General features: G+C 43.8%; 2 protein-coding genes and 1 non-coding gene across 3 annotated transcripts; 2 read left to right on the top strand and 1 right to left on the bottom strand.

The window, feature by feature from the left end:
- Positions 1 to 7,027: 7,027 nt before the first annotated feature.
- On the bottom strand, positions 7,028 to 10,087 carry LOC100837106 (ureide permease 2). The gene is made up of 7 exons (XM_003576032.4): positions 9,931 to 10,087; positions 9,097 to 9,365; positions 8,862 to 9,000; positions 8,595 to 8,760; positions 8,378 to 8,421; positions 8,146 to 8,261; positions 7,028 to 7,962 (listed from the first exon to the last, which is right to left on the bottom strand). Exons 2-7 carry the CDS (start codon positions 9,337 to 9,339, stop codon positions 7,423 to 7,425), a joined length of 1,248 nt encoding a protein of 415 aa, XP_003576080.1. The 5' UTR covers positions 9,340 to 9,365; positions 9,931 to 10,087; the 3' UTR covers positions 7,028 to 7,422.
- LOC100824211 (eukaryotic translation initiation factor 5B) lies at positions 9,371 to 23,629 on the top strand. The gene is made up of 10 exons (XM_014902268.2): positions 9,371 to 9,473; positions 12,397 to 13,838; positions 13,969 to 14,069; positions 14,185 to 14,275; positions 14,378 to 14,488; positions 21,468 to 21,533; positions 22,496 to 22,555; positions 22,630 to 23,232; positions 23,344 to 23,484; positions 23,585 to 23,629. The coding sequence occupies exons 1-10, from the start codon at positions 9,371 to 9,373 to the stop codon at positions 23,627 to 23,629; spliced, it is 2,763 nt and encodes a 920-aa protein (XP_014757754.2).
- Positions 22,233 to 22,367, top strand: MIR5180B (microRNA MIR5180b). The gene has a single exon (NR_126913.1). It is a non-coding gene; the product is annotated as a microRNA MIR5180b (primary transcript).

The raw sequence follows: 23,629 nt of genomic DNA, 5'->3' as shown, positions 1-23,629 counted from the left end.
AGAGCCCAACGTCCCTTGCAGAGCAACAACAACCACATCCCTGAATTTTCCTTGTTCTTGTTTATGTATCCAGTGCTTGCAAATTGACCTCCTCCTGATTATTACTTGTGGACTGCGATACTATTTTTTGGATGTGTGTGTGTCCGGCATGTGAGTTCAGAATGACAAATGACCGTAAGTTGTTGCACGTGAAAGGAAATTTCAGATGGAAACAAATTCTTAATGCCTTCTCAGAATCTTACTGGGAATTGAGGTGTTCTTTAAGTAATGCATGATGTTCTGATGCCGCTAGTTTGATGTGTTTCTTGTAAGGATTTTGCAAGACGTTGCAGCCGGCCGCGGCCTTGGCGTCAGGCCCCAACGAGAAGACGGATGGGCGCTGGTCTGGTCAAATATCTGGACAGGGCACGACGATCGCTCCGGGGTGACGGCGACGGTGAGCATCGTGGATGTGGAGAGAACCAGAGAGCTTTTTGCAGGAGAAAACATGGCGATTGATTCCTACCAAAAGCATTTAGGGGCGGTTCGCAGAGTTAGAGGGCTGGAAGCGGGCGCCTAATTGCAAGATTTCCTAAGACTAAATAGACACACAGGATTAGAATCGGCCGGTTATAATGCATCGGATGCACGGATACAGAACAAGGCTGGATTCATAGGATACGGCGCCGGTATCAAGGTACTCTCTGGGTTTTAGAGTTGGTACTCCATAACACCTATGTTGGAATACCAGATAAAACTGACCATTAGATTAGGACGGATAGACGGTCCATGTTTATTTCAGGATACCGTAAAATAGCTCTATTTCTTTAGGTAATTTAGTAATTCTCGTATACGTGTGGTATTATTACTAGTAGTATTAATTTTTAGAATGCTTGTGGTACCTGATGTCCGACAAACGAGAGGAACACTGTCACTGACGGAAGCATATTGCACCACTAGTATTTCGCCGGCAGCTAGCTATATTGATTTGCGGTTGGCATTCGGTTTCAGCTTGTGTACTCCTTGTTTTTTGTTGCTGCTTCGTCGGGTCACACATTTAGAACGACAAATTAAGGATCACGTACAAAGCGCCGACAAGCCATATATGCTCCACAATAAGACGTGCAACCTTTTCGAGTTTATAACAAGTGACATTTTGCTCAGCTTGATGAGAGTAAAATCCACATAACACACCTAGCAATTTTTTTACTACTGGTTTGATATTTTTTTAATAGCCCTTATTAGTTCTGACTAAAGCAAAAATGTTTTAATTAACAATGGGTACTTACTTAATTGAATATTATATATAGTTGATGAGGTCCGTCGTATTTTCGTAGTACTAATCACTAGCTCGTTCCGGAGTTTCACTCTCTTGTGATCATGCAGTGTGATCGAATTTCTTTTTAGAATGTTTCTGCAACAAATTAACGATCACGTACGTAGAAAGCATGCTTAGTGAATAATTAAATCTAGACTCCTTTTATTGAGTAGTACTCACTCCGTCTATATTAAGTGACTCAAATTTGATCAAATATGAATGTATCTATGTCTAAAAACCGTCTAGATACATGTAATAGAAAGTCAGTTAATATGTAACGGAGAGAGTATTGCTTTTCTTCTGCCCATCTCACAGCGTTGGCGACCGTAAACCAAACTTCATCGTCTTTTTTTTGAAGGAACTTCGGCGGGCCAAATGCCAGCATGCACCACATTTATATAATGAAAACGACCAAGCAGTTTATGTTAGCAAGGAAGAGCAGCGAGAGGCCCAGAGAAGGAGATCAACGGAAGCACCTTGCACCGCAAGGTGGATCCCTTCCTCCTCGTGTCGAAAGACCATAGCGTTCCGACGCTTCCAAAGATTCCAGAGTGGGAAAATAAGCACAGTAGACCGTACCTTGTCGGCGATCGAGTCACAAGCCGGCACGTTGGGATGAAGGGCCTGCAGTGACTCCCAAGCCGGACGGATGGAGAAGCAGTGAAGCAGCAAATGCGACGTGGTCTCCTATTGATCGCAGAAGGGGCACAAATCGGTGTTGGAGATCCTACTAAGACCCAAATGGACACATATATATTTCCCTCTTAAATCCACGTGTATCTAAGTGAAACCTGGCAACCATGCTACTAACATCTCATCATTTATTGCCACCTCCGAATACGGTCGTAATCGGTCAGCACCAACCTCAACTCGCTACAATCTCATTAACATCATTTGTCCACCGGACGCCGGTGGTGCTTTGACACATGAATGAATTAACGTCAGAGATCCAATTGATCCACGTCCTAATTAATCTTGCTTTTACACATAAATGGACGTGCCTTCTTCCATGGATCGATTTCATCCAACGCTTGCATGCTTTCCTTTGAAATTAATTTATGATACTACTAGTAGTAAAATTGATAAGAGTGATTGATTACCTTTATGTGTTTATCCTTAAATGTACTACTCTCTCCGTCCAACAAAAGATGTCTTAACTTTGATTAAATTTGAATGTATCTATACACTAAGTTATGTCTAGATCAGTCAAATTTTGAAAAACTTGAGATATCCTTTGATGGATGGAGGGAGTACTTGGGTGTCTAGACTAAACCGTACACAGTTTAGTCTAAACCGTACACAGTTTAGTCTAGACACCCGAGTGAGGATCGACGGTCACGATGACATGTCAAGCGGTGGCTACGTACGTACTCTGGCCTGAGTGGCACTCGATCTTATTAAGCCGTTGGTCGGTTTGCATGCATGTGTTGGGACTTAATTTGTCTTTTGATTGGCACCACTCTTAGGCATGTTTGTTTGGGTTTATGATTCAACTTTTGGTACTTCTAGCAATCTTAAAAGCACTTCTCTCGTTTACACATGACGTGCTTCTTAGCTTCATGTCTAAACATGAGAAGTGATTTTGAGATTGCTAAAAGCACCAAAAGCTGAAGCAGAAGCCCAAACAAACAGGGCCTTATAAGCCGTTGGTGGTTGCGGCGTTGTTGTCGATTGGCACTTCACGGTGAAGTCGATGGACAACGATGACAACTTTAATTGAGATTTTCTTAGGCTACATAGTGAGAGTAACTTGGGTAGTAACATAAGATGTCAATTAGGCATTTTGGTGACATGACTTGGTATTAAATGGAAAAAAAGAGGAGGATGATAACTAGATATGTTACCATAACATCACACAAACCAAGACAAGATGTGTACAACCTAATAAATGACACTATGCATGACACCACATATATGTTACTACCCACTATGAAGGTAGTAACTTAGGCTAATAACATATACATGTTACTACTCTAAGTTATTTTTTACTATGACCAGCCTAGCGAATCGAGTTTATATTGTTCGTCATATATGTCGACCAGTGGTGCTTTGACACGTCAATGGACTTCTTTCTTTCTTGCTTGTACACATAAATAGACGGATCCTTCTTTCTTTCTTTGCATACGTGAGTGCTGGACAGATCCTCGTGCTCACTTCTTCAACTCTCAGGATTTTGTATCTTTTGTTTGTTGTCGCTCTCGTGGGCTCGTGGCCGCCTCGGGTGGACTGGATATCGTTGTTTTGCGTGCCCACAGCACTGAGTTTACGGTGATCCGGAGTCCGATCGATTTCTCACCATCAAACCTTTTGCTCCCCGAGCGATCCGAGAAAGCTGTTTTTGGCCCGAGCGAGAGCTCAGTCCATATATTATTTGGGCCTTCATCTTTTTTTTTATCTCTAGAAAAGAAGGCCTAAAATGGGCTTTCAAATTTTCTAAAAGAAAAAAACTACTAGGAGTACCAAAATTTCAGAGACGCAACTTTCTTTTTTGATTAAAAAAAATAAAACAGTGAAGTTTCAGAATTCAGGGACAAAACTTTCCAAGTACTAGCTGAAATGACCGTGCGTTGCAACGGAACAACAAAATAAAATTAGACATTCGAAGATACACATTAAAAACAATTCTTTGCTTTTTCTATGACCACCAAACATCCCTTTTAAATAGGCCATGGATGTTGTTATTCTACCTCTGTTGCAATCAAACCAACGCAAGCAAGCCCCTTTCAGACCCCACCAGAAATCACCATCTTAGTAACCTACCTTGCATTTTTCACATGTGATTTATACAATTCCTCTCCTCCGCAGTGATTAGATTAGCCACATACCTAGCACTGAGGCTTCGGGTGAACGCAGATCAGAAGAAACACAGCTTCACACTCACAGTCCTTCAGCACAAGGGGCTTCTCTTCTTGCTCCAATCAAAACGGGGACAAGAGTTGGTGGCTGCTGCTGCTACGTGGACGCGGGAGGAGGCGGTGTCTGCTGCTGCGCGGACGAGAGGAGGCCACGGTAGGGTCCTGAGCATTAGCCACCCGGGTCGGGGCCTTCTATTTGGCGGGACGGCGGCGGACAGGCCGCAGCCTAGAACGGGGAAGCGGCGGCCACAACGGATTGCGTAGGTGCGGCGGCTCGGTTGTTCTGTGCGCATGGGATGGGAGATGAACCAAGCGGCCGGCCGGGGGACGAATAGGAGAGGGAGCGGCTCGATCCAGATCTCTCCTCCAACGGCCGCGTGGTGGCGGCGGACTCGATCTCATCTCATCGGGAGAAACAGGGAGACGGGAGGAGAAGAGATTGGAGGAGAACGGTTGATGCAACATAATTTACAAGTTTGCCACCACGCCCTTCAGGATATTTGACAGACGACGCTAAAATTGCAGTCATGGTAAGATTTTGGTTTATTCAAATTGCAAGGACTCCCAAGCACACATATTAACTAGAAATAATATAGATAATAGAAGGCTTGTTATTTAACAGTATAACATTGACTATATATCAATGTCAACTAAGTCAGCCTAAAGATTGGATATCTATAAAACTAAATTAACCAAACCAAATTTTTTTTAAATGAAGTGAGTCAAAATTAAAAACTCAGATTTCTCTTTTCAATTTTCCATATGGGTTGCCCGGGACTCGAACCCGGAGGGAATATAGATTTTAGGCCTCTCATCTCGCATCCCTCGTCATGGCGGCGGCGGCCTGGCCGAAGCCGTCATGGCAACTACTCCGTACAATCGTACGGATGAAGGGTCTCCTGCTCCAAATCGACCGGTAAGATCCTGATTCCGCCGCCGCCCTCCGCCCGATCCAATTCTCTTCTCCTCCTCCACGTCCATGGCTGCAACCGACGGACTCTACAGGCGTCCGCCGCACGCCCACGACGGCAGCCACGACCACGACGCCGACCACCTCCCAAGCTCTGTCATCCTCTACAACATGGTCTACCTCGACGCCCGCACCAACGCCTCCACGGCGGGGGCCGTCACCAGCAAGGGCGTCGCCTTCATGCTGACCCTCTGGGCGGCGCACCCGCCACGCATCTCCTACTTCACCGTCCGCTTCCCCGGGACGACGTCCTCCGCGCTCCCCGACGGAAACCCCCGGGTCCTCCGCACCGACGGCGACCTCGTCCTCCTCCGCTTCCTCGTCGTCGGCCCTGAAGGCCGCTCCTCGTACCCGCAATACAACGATTACGTCGTCTACTAGGCCGGCGTCAACAAGCTTCGGGTCCTCCCCATCCACCCCATCCGCTTGTTCTCCGACCTGGTTGTCGGCCTCCTCTGCTGCCGCCGCCACGCCGACGACGACGAAGAAAGGTTCCTCCTCGCTTCGATCCGTTGGACTTCCCGTGGGCACTACGCCCTCGACCTGTTCGACTCAATGCCATGGGCATGGAGCACTAGGTCCATGCATGTGGATTGTGGAGTCGCCAGAGGGTTTCTGTTTCACTGTTCCGGACAAGGTGATCAACCTCCATGGTTCCTCAATCGGCTGGGTCGACATCTGGAACGGCATTCTCCTCTTCGATTCGCTCCGGGGCGACGACAATGACACCCTCCAGTTCATCCGTTCGCCCAGGCCGCCGCCGGTGCCCAACAAGCTGGCTCGGCGCGCCGTGGCGTGCACTCGGGACGTCTCCTTCAGCGACGACGGCTGCTTGAGGTTCACCGATGTGTGGGCTCACGCCGTGCCTGGCTCAGACGACGGGCTCAACTACATCTCCCAGGACTGGGGTGCCGCCGTGATGAAATGGTTTGGTCCTGAGAAGAAGTGGCAAGTCGATCGACTGCATGCTCAAAGCTTCTGAGATTACCATGGAACGAGTCTCTCTCGATTGCTTCCCCATCTTCTTCATCGTCATGAGCCCACACAGACGGAGTATACCTTGAGTAGACTCCACGTCGGGCATCCTGCTCTCAGCTTGCATGAAGATGATGTTGTTTATCATGGCCAAGGTTGACCAGATGGACAAAAACGGGTGGATGCTTGCTGTTGACATGAGGAACAAGACTATAAAAGGAGTGGCTGATTTCAACGCTGGTTGATCCTTCGTGTTCATGTACTTCACAAGCGATGTCTCCAGGCATGCATCTGGCCAAAAGGTTCTCCATTGTTCTGGCTAATTATTTAGGCGCAACAAGGTTTTACGTCTGACATTAGGGAATTCTGCTTTGAGCAAGAGCAAAGAACACTTGTTCTTCCTCTGTTGGTTACCTCAGCAGGGTTAATTAGATTTGTATCTGGCAACTAGGATGAAACGGTTCATTAGAGTGATTTAGTCCCTGCATTTTGTTGCCAATATATATCTGACATTTTTTCATAGTGTAAGTAGATTTTTACCTGAACATAAAACGGTTCATTAGAGTGATTTTTTACTCTTTTTTTTTACTAAATGTAGCAGCGCTACTTTTCGCTGCTTAAGGAGAGGAAAGCATAGTTATGTACAAACAAACAAGGTCACAAAAGAACCGAAAAGTCTTCTTCTAGCATCCAGCGACGTGCAAGCTAGCATGATCCTCACTAGACCACCAGTCGATTAGACCATCTTGGGAACTGCTAGGAGGCGCATTGATAGGAAAATTGAGGCGATTCTACCTGAAGTTGATTTGCTATTTTGTCGTTCACAGCTCGGTGCATAATGCTGCTAAAAGAAGTACGGTTCTAACGGGTCTTGAGTAGATTCTAATTTACATCGCTCTAAAGTCTATGAACAAGTGACAATACTGCAGGTGTATGAGTAAGGATGGCGAACTAGTGATTATAAATAGATAGAACTCCGTACAATGTTTGTACAGTCCAATTCTATATTTCTGCTTATTCCACATCTTGCTGATTGCTGTATCTGCCAGTATAGTGCAATTACTTTGGATCTTTCACATGCTATGCAGTTTCTTACCATCTCTTGACTCTGTATGTGGCTGAATGCCTGAATCTTAATGCTAGACTCAGTAATTGATCCTCCTGCTTAAAATCTTCTTCATCCAGTGCGGTGTTATGTTGCTCGTTTGCATTGTTTTCTGTTTTGTTGTATGTGTCTTCAGTTCATATTGGTACTTGAGATATCAAAGCTTACAAGAGTCTGCACTTGTTCAACTACAGGCTCAGTTTCAAAGAAAGCATGGTGGTCAGAGCGGCTTCCTGTGGGCGGAGGAAGCCATGAGCACGACCATGGCGACCACAAACATAAACAGCATGCTCCCAAGCAACACATAGGTCCTCCTGGACGACCTCCGGTACTCCCCGAAGAGCACGACGCCCCAGAAGGTGCTCACGAGCGGCAGCGCCTGCACGGCGTCCGCCGCCGCGTAGCCCGCCGCCTGCCCCGCCATGAAGGTGAAGGCGTTCCCGAGCCCGCACACCATGCCCGCCAGCAGCGCCAGCGCCCTGCCCCCCGTGTCCGGGTCGTGGATGTAGGCGCGGAGGGAGGATTGGGGGACGCCGGCCATGGGGCGGTAGAGGAACCAGAGGTTGAGCCCCACGCCGACGGCGAAGCAGGAGAGGGAGAAGTGGAAGTAGGCGGCGTAGATCCCCAGGTGCGGCGCCGTCCCCGGGAGGAGGTGAAATTGGTCGTTGGTTGCCAGGTTGAATGCTGGGGAGAAGAGCGAGTAGCAGATCCCCGCGAACGTCACGATGCCCAGACCCACCAGTGTGTGGGATCCCAGAACCTGGAAAATTATCTTGTGTCAGTGAATTCATTGATGTTCTTCAGAAATATACTCTCTCGGATCCTAATTTCTTGTCGGTTTAGTGCATGGGGTAAATTTTTTGGATCATGGAGACATTTCTTTAATTGATTTGAATTTTGCAATTGGTATGTGTAGATGAGTAGTGTTCCGCAGGTACCATACTTTGATTGATCTCTTGTCCTCGAGATGAATGAGGAAATCAGCTGTTCCTGCCTCTATTTTCTCCACGGCTTTTGGTTCGTCAGGTTTTGCTTCTTCGCAATCCTTGGGTTTCTCCTCTGCCAATTGAAAGGGTTATTGAGACCGGTAGCTCTAAGCTGAATCATGATGTGATTAATGAAAAAAGCTACTGTAGTTCGTTTGATCTGACTAGCAGTAATATAAGTACAAGTACCTTTGTCAAGCAAATTCTTGGTGAGCTCTTCGTTTGCAGTGTTCCTGTGGAGACAAGTCAAACATTTTGTTCAGATGCAGTCTACTGCAATGGATCGATGGCATGGTATCAAACACAAGTTAATCGTGTGGAGCTATAGTGATAAGTAGATAATCTAAACACTTGCGCTACCAAAAAAGTACAATTCAGATTTCCAAAAGTAAAAAAAAAATCCTACCCAGTAGTAGCGTGCCTGGATCTGGATAGCTTCTCCTGGTTGTCAGCGGCATTAGAGGAGTGAACCAGAGAGCCAAGGCAGGCTGCAACCAGGAAGCAACCGACGCCGGGGAACAGAATCTCCGCCTTGTTGATCCGCCCATCCAGGAAATAGTTCAGTGTTGTCCCTGCAGAGAACAAGCTTCAGAAATTCAGTCGTCCCATCTTCAGATTATATTTCTCAATTCTCAACACTTCACGCAGGAAAGAAAGAAGCAAGCATCCATACCTATGACGACCTTGAGGCTGGAGGCCATGACCTCGGTCACCGAAAGCCCGACGTAGGCCCATCCGTACTGCGTGGCCAGGGTCCCGAGGCTGATGACGACGCCGCCGGCCATGGCGAACAGGATCGACGGCCAGGTATCCTGCATTGCAATTCACAATCGACGGTCAGCAAGAACATCTGCACACCAAACACAAGGTTCTCATGGCTGGATAATAACAAGGTGATAATAGCTGACCTGGGGCCGGGCGAGCTGGGTGAGGAAATTGGGCGTGTCCGGGGAGTCGGGGCCGATCTGGCCGAAGGTGAGGCCGACGAGGACGGCGGCGAGGAAGTTGGTGAGGGAGAAGTCGAGGAACGTGTGCTGCGGCAGCCGGCCCCGCCGCTCCAGCACCGCCAGCACCACCGGCCACGTGCCTAGCAGCACCAGCGCCGCCGCCATCAGCGCGATGGCGCCGTCGATGTCCTTCACCAGATACATCTCTCTCTCTGTCTATGTACACTGTGCTGTCATGGCAGACAGATTGTGCAATTTCAGAAAGGAGAAGATGATCAGAAAAAGGATTCAGAATTGTGATGTTCAGCTACTAGTATTTGGAAAATCATCGGTTGCCGGTATATATCGACAAACAAGAAGGCGGGATAACGCAAAAACTAATCAAAATTCCGTAGATCTGTGCTCTCCAATTCTGTTATAAATAACCCAAGTCAACCTGCAAGGTATTAACCTTTTTTTGTGTGCTTAAGCAGCATGTTCTTTGTCAGAACAGCAGTGGATCAAATGTACAACATGCAGATGCAGGTGCTTCACAGATCGAAATTTCCGCAAAGCGCTGCAGGAACTGAATAAAAGATGCAACCTAAGCAAGAAAGAACATCCGACCCAAAGAACAGACCTTCAACACAGGCCGGCAACAGCCTTCAAAGTAGCGTACGTATCAGAAAATTGCAAAGAAACCAATGAAAACTTCAATCAAGCGTTTGCTGTCACCGAATCCAGAACTTGCTGAAGAAACATAAAAATCGGTACACCGGCAATTAGAAAAGCAATTAGCTTTCAGATTCAACTTACCAGTTAAATTAACCAATAAAAAATAATTGAAGCTGTTCTTGCTGCTGTGGCCTGTGGGTATTGATCCCTCGGAGCATATGCAGTGTGGTTTATAAGATGCTTGGTGTTGGTTCTGGGCGCTTCACTGGCCAGCAGTGGATATGTGATGAGGAGAATGGAGATCGCTCATCAGCTGATTAGGACAAGCTGGCGTGGGGCCCGCCGGTGACGCGGAGGTGGACTGGCTTGTCTGGCTGCACTCAATTATTGCTTATACTAATCACAAATCTTGTTTTTTTTTTGCTAGAAAACCAGCTCCTAGAATAAAATGTTGCTAAAACATGCAGGAGGCGTCCTTGCTGGCTCTTGAGCTGTGACTGTGTGCGCACATGGACGATCGATGCCTAGCTAGCTTTCGTGTCCGGAATATTATTAACCGGTGCGTTAACCGGTGCGCAGGGGTTCCCTAAAAAAAAACCGGTGTGTGTAGTGGGCGACGGGTTTTCCATGTGACGAGGAGAATGGAGATCGCGAGAGGCTTGGAGTGGAGTGCGGCTCACCCGAGCCGGTTTGTGGACAAAACGCATGACGGCTTGATAATGACTTGAATTGTTAGGTCGCTCAGCAACCGCAAGCAAATAATTTAGGTGGCCCCGCCTGCTCAATTTTTTTTTAAGCGGCCTGCTCAATTATTGCTCTGATTAACGTTTAGTTTTTGCCACGTCCCGTTTGTCATGCATCAGCAGTTCAGCACTACTCCTTCGTGCATGTCCTGCACTTGGGTATATTCACTGACGGGTGGTGCCTTAATTAGAGTCATCAGACATCAGTACACCTAGTCTTTCTTGGCGTATAAATAATGGAGCTTGGATGCAAAAAAAAGAATTGCACCGCTCAGCGTCCAGTAGTACAAGGATTAATTTTCGGAGCACACAAAGACCCTCATGCATGTCTTGCTGCATGAAATCATTTTCGCATGCATGCAGCTAGCAGCATGGGCAATGCATGCATGCGCGGCGGCCGGTTACGTGGCAGGGCAAATGCATGCTGCTAGCTTACCCCGCCGAGGAGCTGGAGGACAGGTGTCCAGGACGGTGTACGCGTGTCATCTCAGTCTCAGACGCTGCATGCATTGTCTACCCCTTCCACGATCATCTGGAGTGTCTTCCTCGGTGGACACTGAACAAGTCAGTCAAATCGCATGCAGTGCACGTGTTTTCGCAAAAGTTTCAATAGTTTATTTTAGGAATTTAGAAGAGTTTCTTAAAAAAAAAGCAGGCGTGACGGAGGTAGTAACTAATGTGGTAAAATCATAATCAGAGTCAAATACGGAGTATCGGAACTTGAATATAATAATGGATATCTGCCTTATAATTATATATTACTCCGTACTCCAGTAGTAGTCCCCAAGTTAAAACGCCGTCCCAACTCCCTCTTATATCCTAGAACTATATGTAGGCCGATACATATCACGGTGGAATGTGCACACCTGAGTCACCCGTATTGTTTTGAATATTGTGGTGCCACATCTCTGTCTTATCCTCGAGTTCGCTCGTTTTGGATGAGGATGCATGCATATATGCACATAGATGATATCCTGGCCGATGTGCATGCAGTAGCACCCAGACAATGCTAGCTAGGAGATCAGTTGCACGTCCTCGTCAAACTTTGCAATCGGAGCAAGTTTAGTTTTCCTTTTTCTTTTTCCTTTGACAATTAAGGCCCGGGGAGCAAGTTTAATTAGTTGGGCCGTCGATCGATCGTCTTTTCTGCATTATTCAAACCTTGGAGCCGTCTGCCGTCGAGCTTACACGTCAACTCTGTTTGTACGTACGTCGGAACAACGACTAGCTTGGACGTGACGTGATCTTATACTTCACCGGACTTGTGCTCCTTAATTTTGCTGATGACAGACGGTGGTAATTAAGGACTATACAAAAGTCTTTGTTCTGCTGTGGGAACTTAAGAGCAAGTTGACGCACACTCGATTATAGACAAACTCACGATCTCACATGTGCTCGTTTTTTTAATTAACCTTTGGAACTCATCATCTCACGTAATTATTGAGTAATGGCGATGTCTTTGGACGTCTCATCCTCCTCTAGAGCCCTCGTCTAGTGGCGGAGGTTGCTTGTAGCGGTGGGCCTAGCTGGGTTGTTCCCGTCAGGGTAAGTTTTTCCTTGCCCCGATCGTCAAAAAAAGCCCATTTATGACTATCTTTTCTTGCCGCATGGATCAATACTTTCCATTAATTCGGCGCTGTTGGAGCGGGAGGGGTTTGGCCTGGGCAGTTGTGACATGTTTCTTCGGTTTTGTCCTTTGTTTGCACGCAGTTAAGGTTTTTCTTACGGCTTTCATAGAATAAGTCGTGAATTGTATGGTTTTTGGACCTGATTCGTTCTTATAATCAAGATCAATTTTTTTAAAATCGAGCGACGCAAATCGATCATCTTAAGCTTAAAAAAAACAAAGTTATATAACACACAGAAAACGGAGGGGATATTTTTTTACATGCAAAAAAATCTCGTCATGATCGCACATTCGGCGAACTCCACTTGCGTGCGTGCCAGGGCAGATCACGTTTTGCAAGCCAGTCCACAGCCCAGAAGGATCTGCCGGCCCACAGTGCTTTTAGGCCCACCGGGCATCCAGGTGGCAGAGCCCATCTCGTGTGCGTTGCGATCTCTTCACGGCCGAAAAAAAAGGCTACGCAAGTTCGCAGGAGTCTTTTTTCGCTGCTTCTGTCAGCCCATATATCAAGACGCAAACACGCGGTCTTCAGTTTGGTCAGAAGGAGGAAGAGGAGGAGAGGAAGGCGCGGGAGGAGGAGATGGAGGCGCGGCTGGAGAAGGCTAGGGAAGAAGAACCCGACGGAGGAGGAGGAGAAGCAGCGGGAGGAGGAGAGGCAGCGGGAGGAGAGGAAGAGGGAGGAGAGTCGGCGCTCGGAGGCTGCACGGAGGCGGCTCGGCATCACTGTCGTCGCGGGGGCTGGGGACGGTGACCGGAAGCGACCAGTATATGACTCCAGGAAACATAAATTGCATCCCAAACATCATGATAATGCCCAATCTGAAGCTGATGCTAGAAGAATCCAGGGCTTAAAGCCGCAATTGGAGGAGGAGCAGAGCAATGCGTCACTTGAAGAGGACAGTGCTGTCAGTGATGCGCTAAGATCAAGGGAGGGATCAAGCACTGGATCATCGGAAGAGGACAGCAAAATCAATTATGACGATGACGATGCTTGGGAGAACAAGAGCCTGGATGAGTTTGATGTTCCGTCTTTTGGTGATTCCACCTTTGCTGAAGAAGAAACAGAGGAGAAACATGTGATTTCTACAGCTCCGGTTGTTAATTCAGAAAATATGGCTAAGGAGATTGAGGAAGACCAGATATTCAGCTCTCAGGATGTAGCTTCAAGTAGTGGATCTGGAGATGAAAAGGAGCTTCGCGCGCCTATATGTTGTATCCTTGGACATGTGGATGCTGGCAAGACAAAGCTCCTTGATTGCATCCGGCGAACCAAAGTGCAGCAAGGTGAGGCTGGAGGCATCACACAGCAGATTGGTACTACCTACCTACCAGTTGAAAATATCAGGGAGAGGACGAGTCTAAAAGCTGAAGTCACCGTCAAAGTTCCCGGTTTGCTTGTAATTGACACCCCTGGTCATGAGTCTTTCAGTAAAATGCGTTCAAGGGGATCGAGTTTGTGTGACATTGCTGTGGTGGTAGTTGATATTACACGTGGACTTGAGAAGCAGACAATTGAATCTCTTGATCTTTTGAAACGCCATAATGTGAGGTTCATTGTCGCCTTGAACAAGGTTGACCGGCTCTATGGATGGAAACCTTGTCACAATGCACCAATAGCAAAGGCACTTAAGAATCAATCTGTTGATGTCCAAATGGAATACAGATGGAGGTTAACTGAGGTATTCTTTTTTCCTTGACATTCCGTGCAATTTATCTGGTAATATTGAATTGCATTGAGTTACAGGAAGTTTCTTTGAAAGTTCTGACAGTTTGATTTGTATGAACTGACAGTTTGATTTGTATGAACAGGTTGTAACACAGTTTAAGGAAAATGGCTTCAATACTGCATTGTACTATGAAAATAAGAAGATGAAACATGTGTTTAACATTGTCCCAACCAGTGCCAAAAGGTGTGTCAGGCTGAGAGCAGCATGCTTTTTTGCTTGTATTTGACTGAGTTTGAATTTCTCATACTGTGAAGCGCAACCTTGGACTTTGACAATGTTGTACTGTTATATCCTCCAGCTGCGAAGGCATTCCAGATCTTCTACTGCTTCTGGTGCGATGGGTGCCTGAGATAATGATAGAGAAGCTAGTCTACGACGATACTGTAGAGGTTCGTTCATTATCTTTTAGCCCAATACTCTTATTTTGATATGTGAATCCCTTAATCTAATTTGTTGCTGATATGCTGTTCTTTTCATACTTATTTGTTCAGTGTACTGTACTAGAAGTTAACGAAGTTAAAGATTTAGGAGCTACTATTGACGTAGTGCTGATTAATGGTGTGCTGCACCAAGGGGATCAAGTAATTGTTTGCACTGAACAGGTACAACCTTTTGAGATTAACACTTCACTTTGAATGTTGCCTTGACGATTTCATCTGATGTGAAATCAAAGGGTGAAAGATTTCAACACATATACATACCATATTTTACCTTTATTGGTGTTTCTCCAACTTTTTAAGATTTTTCATTTTATTTTCAAAACCTGAGGTCGATCGACCATATTTTCTTTTCAACACATATGCATACCATATTTTACCGGATCGAGGGACGAAGTTTGGGAGAAGCTGAGGTCTAGGATCAAGGTCATGCGGGACGTTTGTGCGAAGGAACAATGGAAGTGAAGGTTATGATGATCCGGCAGGGCACCGATTTGTCGTACGTTGTTTATACCGGACATGTACGGTATTGGAGATATTCGATACGTGATGGTCGAGTTTTGAAGATATCACAAGAAGAGTTGATGGCATGGAGTGGCATCGACATGAAGATATGTAGGTCCAGCCGTGGCTGGATGAGAGCTGTTTAAAGATTAAACAGTAGCGTCATCAAGATGGTGTCGGATGAAAAAGTGTTCCACATGAAAGTCGTGCGCGTTGTCGAGACGAACAACTTTGCTTTTGGAGTCATGTCAATCTGAGGTCGTATGCGGGCCCCACGGGCAAAATACCGACCGGGACAGAGGAGTTCGTGTTGGATTCGGACTCGGTTTAGGATCGCGAATTTTCCCTTATAAATAGAGGGCGTCCTAACTAGGGTTTTAGCAAGGACGTGAGGGAACTCAGAGCTTTGGATCTAAATCAATTCTTGGAGAGTTCTTGAATGCATGGTTGCATCTTTTGTAATCGATCGACATCGTTGCAATAAAGAGATTCGTTGGCGGTATCATCTCTGTTTTTCTCGGATCTTCATGGATTCTTCGTGCTAGATCTTTCTAATACTTTGCTGCAGGTTTATCACGAGTTCATAATACTTTTCTGCAGGTTTACCACAAGATCAAGAAAGATCGGGATTATTTCATCTTTCTTGTTATTCCTCGAAATCGATTATAGATTAATTCTCATAACTTTCTGTCAGCTGTTACTGATTTGATCATATCTTTTGATTGGTAAATCCAATTGAGCTGATTCTTGTTGCATTGGATATATAATTTCAATACCTTTCTTTTGCATACTCATACGTATTTTTTGGTTCGTCCAATCAAAAGTTACGGCTGTTTTATTATCACGGACAGAAAGATGATTTAGGGTTTGAACTTTCGGAAAAAGTTTTAATTTGCTTCCGCGGAATCATTCACCCCCCCTCTGATTGCCTATCTCGATCTCACAATTGGTATCAGAGCAAGGTCTCTCTAATTTATCTTAACCGGTGGATTAGACTTGCCAGATATGGATATATATTCTACCAAACCCTGTGTGTTCGATGGTGTTGATTTTCAGTTTTGGAAGGCGAAGATGAAGGCATACATCATGGCACAAAGCTACGTCATATGGGAGAAAATCGCCAAGCCCTATGAGCTTCCCGCGGACAATGCGATCATACCAACAAACTTGGTCCACGTGAAGAACAACTACAAGGCGAGGAACTACATCATCCAAGGTCTACAACGAAGTGACTTCGACCGTGTCGCTCACCTTGCATCCGCTCATGAGGTATGGAACGCACTTTGTAGTTATCATGAAGGATCAAACTCTGTTAAGGAGATTCGTCAGGACATGTACAAAAAGGAGTACATGAGATTTGAGATGAATACAGGTGAATCTTTGGATGAATTCTTTGCACGCTTTAATAAGATTCTCAGCAACTTACGTGCATTAGGTGTTACTTATACTGATGCTGAGGCTTCTAGGCAACTTTTGAGTGCATTAGATATGTCCATATGGGAGATGAAAGTTACATCTATTAGAGAATCTACTGTCATGAGCACACTTACACTTGATATTCTGTACTCAAAATTGAAAACTCATGAATTAGATATTCTTGCTAGAAGAACCGGTTTCAAATCAATTGCACTTGTTACTAACCCTGACAGCTCTAATGATGGTATTTCTACATATTGCTATACTCTGTCTTCTTTGTCTCAACTAACTGATGAACAACTAGAGCAATACCCAAAGGAAGAATTGGCACTCCTCACCTCTCGTTTTACACGTGCCCTGCAAAATGTTCGTTCAAGGAAGAGAGGTGGGAACAATGCTCCAAGGTGCTTTGAATGTGGTGATCCAAATCACTTACGCCAAAATTGTCCCAAATTCTTATCCAAGATGGCGAAAGAAGAAAATGGGGAGGACAAGAAGAAGAAGCGCCCCTTCAACATCAAGAATAAAAAGAGGGGCGACTTTGCTCGAGCAGTGGCTCACAGTATTTTCTCTGTAATCAATGAATATGGTGAACCATGCTTGAGTGATGTGGATATCGAGTCTGATGAAGATGATGCATCCAAAGGCAAGCGCGACATTAATGGGATGTGTCTTATGGCTAGCAACAAGAGTGTTACCTGCTGCGACGACTACGACAGTGACAGCAACAATGAGGTAGAACTTTCTTATGATGAATTACTTAAAAGTGCTAGTAAATTGAGTTCTTTGCTTGATCATGCTACTAAAAGAATTAAGGAATATGACTTGAAAATTGCATCCTTGAATTCTGAAATTACTAAACTTAAGTCTATGATTTTTGATGATGATTCCTGCAAGTCTTGTGATTCTATATATTCTGAGCTTACCTCTTTGCGTTCTATTCATGATGATACTCTTGATAAGCTTAGAGTTGCATTAGAAAACAATGAGAAACCTACTGTGCATAAACGTAAACAAATTAATGATGCTAGCATGGATACTTCTGATTTGATAAATTCAATTTCTTGTAATAATTGTCATATTCTTGAATTGAAGTTGAAAGATGCAAATGTTAGGATTTCTCATGTTGAAAATGCTTTACACATCCATGAGGTTTCTTTGTGCGCTAATTGTAAAAGTGGAAAACAAATCATGGATAGTGCTTGTGATAATTGTATTGCTCTGTCTCACCAAGTTAATTATTTACAAGCATCTTTGCAGAAATTTTCTAGTGGGCACAGAAATCTGAATATGATCTTAGATAAGTCCAAAGTGAGTAAGAACAAGACTGGACTTGGTTTTAATGCATATGCTCATTTTAATGCTAATCCACCCACTATAGTTAAGTCACTAGGCAATGAAATTTTTGAAACAACTGACAAACCAACCAATGTGATTTTTAGATCAGCTAGCATCATGTCTAATGATACTCCAACAAGTGCAAATGTAGTTCATACATCACATGCTAAACCTGGAAGTAGGTACACTTGCACTTATTGTAATAAACCTGGACATGCTGTAGGTTTTTGTTTTAGACTAGCTAGAGTAATTAAAAAGGAAAGAAAACAAGCTAGATCTAATTCTTTCAAGGCACATTATGCTCATGATAAAACTACTACTCCTCGTTATGTGCCTAGGGTGAATGTTTCACCTTCAGTTTCAATTTGCAAGAGAAACTAGAATCTGTCCCAATGTATAAGGAAACTCGTGCTTTGCCTACTCGTCGTGTATCTCAGTACTGGATACCTAAAAGTTTTTTTTTATCTAACCTCAGTACGGAGATCTCGGCATGTATTTGTTGTTTGTAGGCACTTCACTTGAAGAAGGGGAACATAGGACTAGTGGATTCTAGTTGTTCTCGTCACATGAACGGTGATAAAAAATTGGTTCTCCTCCCTCACACGTGCATCTCGGGCTGAAAGTATAATTTATGGAGATGCTTGTATCTCTAGTGTTGTGGCGAAAGTCCTCTTATTCGTAATGCAGGAACATATGTTCAGGGGGAGGAAATATTTTTAAAGGTCATACCCTTATTGGTGCATGTTGGGTATTATGTTATTTTTCGCAACAAGGCTAGGTTTGAAGTTTCCCCACGCGCACCACATCTACAAGTTGTCAAAAGGATTTTCAGGTATCTACATGGCACCCTATGTTTTGGCATTAGGCTTCTACTTGCTCTAGTATTATATTGCGTGCTCCAGGTGGCGAAGAGCCGACATCGAGGTGCCAAACCTTCCCGTCGATGTGGACTCTTGGGGAAGATCAGCCTGTTATCCCTAGAGTAACTTTTATCCGTTGAGCAACGGCCCTTCCACTCGGCACCGTCGGATCACTAAGGCCGACTTTCGTCTCTGCTCGACGGGTGAGTCTTGCAGTCAAGCTCCCTTCTGCCTTTGCACTCGAGGACCAATGTCCGTCTGGCTCGAGGAAACCTTTGCACGCCTCCGTTACCTTTTGGGAGGCCTACGCCCCATAGAAACTGTCTACCTGAGACTGTCCCTTGGCCCGCGGGTCTGACACAAGGTTAGAATCCGAGCTCTTCCAGAGTGGTATCTTTACGGATGCTGATTTTGGAGGTTGTAGAATTGATAGAAAGAGTACATCTGATATATGCTTATTTTTGGGTGATTCTTTAGTACTTTGGTCTTCTAAGAAACAAAGTTCTGTTGCACAGTCTACTGCTGAAAGTGAATATGTAGCTGCTGCTTGCTGTTGCTCACAGATTTTATGGATAATAGCTACAATGAAAGATTGTGGGGTTATTTTAGAAAGTGTACCACTTTATTGTGATAACACTAGTGCTATATGTATTGCTAAAAACCCGGTGCAACATTCAAGAACTAAGCACATAGATATAAGATATCATTTTCTTAGAGATCATGTTGAAAAAGAAAATGTTGTGCTCAACTTTATAGATACTGAACGTCAATTGGCAGACATTTTTACTAAACCATTGGATTCTTCTCGGTTTGCTTTTCTTCGAGGTGAACTTGGAGTAATCAAACCATACGGCATGGTTTGAGGGGGAGTTTGTTCTTTTTGTACGATATGTAAAATATCTTTTCAGTTGCTTCTTTTTCGTTCTTTTATCTTTAATAAATAAAAAATCTGAAAAAGTAATGAGCATTGTATTCCATCCTGAAATGACATTTTTGCAACCACGTTTATGTTTTGAGGACATTGTCATTTTATATGTATGCTCGTATGAAATAGTCTATCACATGACTTCTAATACGAATGATAACTTGAACTAAATCTTGTCATGGTTAAACTTTGTTAGTTATTTTGGTCTTGGATACTTAATTACTAGCAATGATGAAAATATAATGGTATCAAGGTTCCAAATATACAAAGACACGTGGTGTCAAGCAATTTTTACTAAATAAATATGCCAATGTCGCACTGCATCTTCATGAGACTGCTTACCATTGCACTTTGGTATGAACTTGAAAGTTGCTGTGTTTATTGAAACCTTTGTCTTAAGTTTCTGATTGCTTACCATTTGCCTTAAGGTTCTAATTGTTAATCATTGCACTTTGGACATAGGCTTGGCGTGGTGTTTTAAATATATGCTTGACAAGGTTGAATTGACTTGATATATAAATTCAATGAAAATAAATATTATGCTTTTATAAAGTGTTTTGTTTAATGTAATGTGCTGCAAGTTATTTTGTATTCAAGTATTGATGTAGTTGACAGGGGGAGACCATGTCTTGGAATAAATCGTAAAAATACTTGATTTTTAGTCATGTGTAGATTACATCATACTTATATACATGTCGAGTACAACTACTTTTTACATGACTTGGATGCACAATTATCATGTTCATGATATTTCCTAATGCTCATTATAAAAACAACAAAAAAAAATCTCTTCTAGTTTAAAGAAACATTTTTTAGTGGGGACATATTTTTGTGTGGTTTTGATGAAATTCATTGTTAAAGGGGGAGAGATTTCAACACATATACATACCATATTTTACCTTTATTGGTGTTTCTCCAACGTTTTGAGATTTTTCATTTTCTTTTCAAAACCTGAGGTCGATCGACCATATTTTCTTTTCAACACATATACATACCATATTTTACCGGATCGAGGGACGAAGTTTGGGAGAAGCTGAGGTCGAGGATCAAGGTCATGCAGGACGTTCGTGCGAAGGAACAATGGAAGTGAAGGCTATGATGATCCGGCAGGGCACCGGTTTGTCGTACGTTGTTTATACCGGACATGTACGGTATTGGAGATATTCGATACGTGATGGTCGAGTTTTGAAGACATCACAAGAAGAGTTGATGGCATGGAGTGGCATCGACATGAAGATATGTAGGTCCAGCCGTGGCTGGATGAGAGCTGTTTAAAGATTAAACAGTAGCGTCATCAAGATGGCATCGGATGGAAAAGTGTTCGACATGAAAGTCGTGCGCGTCGTCGAGACGAACAACTTTTCTTTTGGAGTCATGTCAATCCGAGGTCGTATGCGGGCCTCACGGGCAAAATACTGACGGGGACAGAGGAGTTCGTGTTGGATTCGGACTAGGTTTAGGGTCGCGAATTTTCCCTTATAAATAGAGGGCGTCCTAACTAGGGTTTTAGCAAGGACGTGAGGGAACTCAGAGCTTTGGATCTAAATCAATTCTTGGAGAGTTCTTGAATGCATGGTTGCATCTTTTGTAATCGATCGACATCGTTGCAATAAAGAGATTCGTTGGCGGTGTCATCTCTGTTTTTCTCGGATCTTCGTGGATTCTTCGTGCTAGATCTTTCTAACACTTTGCTGCAGGTTTATCACGAGTTCATAATACTTTTTTGCAGGTTTACCACAAGATCAAGGAAGATCGCGATTATTTAATCTTTCTTGTTATTCCTCGAAATCGATTATAGATTAATTCTCGTAACTTTCTGTCAACTGTTACTGATTTGATCATATCTTTTGATTGGTAAGTCCAATTGAGCTGATTCTTGTTGCGTTGGTTAGATAATTTCAATACCTTTCGTTTTCATACTCATACATATTTTTTGGTTCATCCAATCAAAAGTTACGGCTGTTTTACTATCACGGACAGAAAGGTAATTTAGGGTTTGAACTGTTGGGAAAAGTTTTAATTTGCTTCCACGCAATCATTCACGCCCCCTCTGATTGCCTATCTCAATCTCACATCTGAAACCATAACATTTCATCTTTAGGGGCCTGTCACAACCGTTATTAAAGATCTGTTGACCCCTCACCCAATGAAAGAACTCAAAGCTAAGGCGAGTCTGCACTTGTTTTCTTTTTGTCCATTCATATTTTTCTTTTTAAGTTTTTGCTTGGCAGTATTATAGAATATTTACTCAATGCTTTAGATGTTTCTGGCATGAACGGAAGGAATTGATATTTGTGTTAAAAACGTCGTGATTTGCTGGGGATGTGTTTTCGGTTCGTAAGAGTTAAGCATGGAAAACAGTTACTATATTACTCACAGATGAAGGTGTCTCATATTTTAGTTCTTTTATGTAAATCGATTTTTGGATACCATCTTAAACCATCATATTGCGCAAACATGCCATTTGGTTTGACATTTGGACTAAAATTTTCAAGCTGTGCTCCTAATCTGATGGATACAACTGGTATTGCTGCTTAGGTTGTAATGCTCAGATACCTATAATAGTATGAATTGGGATACAACTCTGTTGGACCGTCACAAATACTATTGGCAACACCTTTTCACATTGTTTTTACCAGATTTGTTTGATTATTGAGATAGCGTTAACTGCAAATCGTAAAATAATGTTCATGTTTGCTTCTTGGCACATCATTTGAAAACCCGGTTTGATGTTTCTTTGTCCGGTCATCGCAAAAACTTATTAAATTTTAAAGAACCCTGTTCAGTTGTTTGTAAGCATAAACACTTGCAGTTGTAACCCTGTCCTAGCTGAATTTTGGGTTGAGCCTACTAAGTTTTGCTTGCTGGCATACTTAATAGTTACTGCCTCCGATCCAAAATAAGTGTCTCAGTTTTGAACTAAGCCTAGTTCAAGCCTATTTCAAAACTGCGACACTTATTTTGGATCGGAGGTAGTATTAAAGTTCTTGAAGTTTGTACTCTGTTAGGTTTTGAATTTTGGTTGGGTTTTGGCAACTCACTGTTAAAAGTTTTGATACCAAGTCCACAATAAATTTTGGATGTTCTTCCTGATGTAGTCCTGATGTATTACAATTTCTGTTCTTCCAGGGCATATATAAGCATCACAAGGAGCTCAGAGCTGCACAGGGTGTAAAAATTGTGGCACGGGTAAGTTTCGTCTACATACTGCTGCTCCCGAAATGCATTGTCAAACAACTCATTGTTTAATTTTGTTCCTTCAGGGACTTCAACATGCAATGGCAGGCACTTCTCTCGTTGTAGTGAAGGCAGGGGATGATTTGCAACAGTGTGAAGCAGTTGCAATGCAAGAGATCGATAGGGTCATCAGCATGATGGATGAGAATGTAGAGGGAAAAGCAATACAAGAAGTAAGTAGGATCCGGACTTGCAAGGAGGGTGTCTACGTGCAAGCTTCTAGCATTGGAACCTTGGAAGCGATCATTGCACACTTGAAGAGAAATAATGTGAACATTGCTGTCAGTTGTTGGAATTTAGGCCCTGTCAACAAGGAGGATGTGATAAAGGCAACTGCCATGCTGAAGCGGAAAGAAGAGTATGCAGCCATCTTGGCCTTTGACGTCAAGGTGATGCCTGAAGCTGCCGGCCTTGCAGCTGAATCAGGAGTGAAGATTCTCATGCCTGATACAGTATATAAGCTCGTCGACAGTTATACTGAGCACATTAATGAATATAAGGAAGCGAAGAAAATGCAATGTGCAGCTGAGGCAATTTTCCCATGTACGCTGAAGATTCTGCCAAATCGTGTCTACCATAGCAAGGATCCAATTGTTTGTGATGTTGAAGTTCAAGAAGGTGTCGCCAAGGTACTTCTTTTAGCCTTTCCTGCGAAGTGCATGGTTTAAAATGATTTGATCTTGTTACTGGTGTAATTGATTGGGTTCTTTTATCTTCCCATTGTTGTAATTGTGTTTCAGGTGGGAACTGCGATTTGTGTCTGTATTCCAAGCAAGGATAGAACAGAACACATAGTTCATAGCCTTGGAAGGATCTCCTCTATCAAAACATCCAATGGCAATCAGATATTCTCAGCCAAGCAAGGAGTAGTTTCCATAAAGGTACAATTACTACATTTGCCTGTGAAGACAATGAGGAAAAAAAAAAGACGAGGGGTCTCATGAAAAAGATTGACGCCTGACGTGCGGGCTCCACCTGTAGGAAATAGTGACAAACGAGCTTAAACCCGTGTTTTGGGTGGACTGA

The sequence above is a fragment of the Brachypodium distachyon genome, chromosome 4 (assembly GCF_000005505.3).
Source record: "Brachypodium distachyon strain Bd21 chromosome 4, Brachypodium_distachyon_v3.0, whole genome shotgun sequence".
Classification (NCBI taxonomy): domain Eukaryota; kingdom Viridiplantae; phylum Streptophyta; class Magnoliopsida; order Poales; family Poaceae; genus Brachypodium; species Brachypodium distachyon.
This window is presented reverse-complemented; position numbering and strand designations above follow the sequence as displayed.

Coding starts and splice junctions, on each gene's coding strand:
- LOC100837106 (XM_003576032.4), bottom strand. CDS start 9,339: ATGTATCTGGTGAAGGACATCGACGGCGCCATCGCGCTGATGGCGGCG. Junction 8,761..8,861: donor CAGCCTCAAGGTCGTCATAG/GTATGGATGCTT, acceptor TGTTCTCTGCAG/GGACAACACTGAACTATTTC. Junction 8,262..8,377: donor CAAGAATTTGCTTGACAAAG/GTACTTGTACTT, acceptor TTCAATTGGCAG/AGGAGAAACCCAAGGATTGC.
- LOC100824211 (XM_014902268.2), top strand. CDS start 9,371: ATGGCAGACAGATTGTGCAATTTCAGAAAGGAGAAGATGATCAGAAAA. Junction 14,276..14,377: donor TCTACGACGATACTGTAGAG/GTTCGTTCATTA, acceptor TTATTTGTTCAG/TGTACTGTACTAGAAGTTAA. Junction 21,534..22,495: donor TGAAAGAACTCAAAGCTAAG/GCGAGTCTGCAC, acceptor CTGTTCTTCCAG/GGCATATATAAGCATCACAA.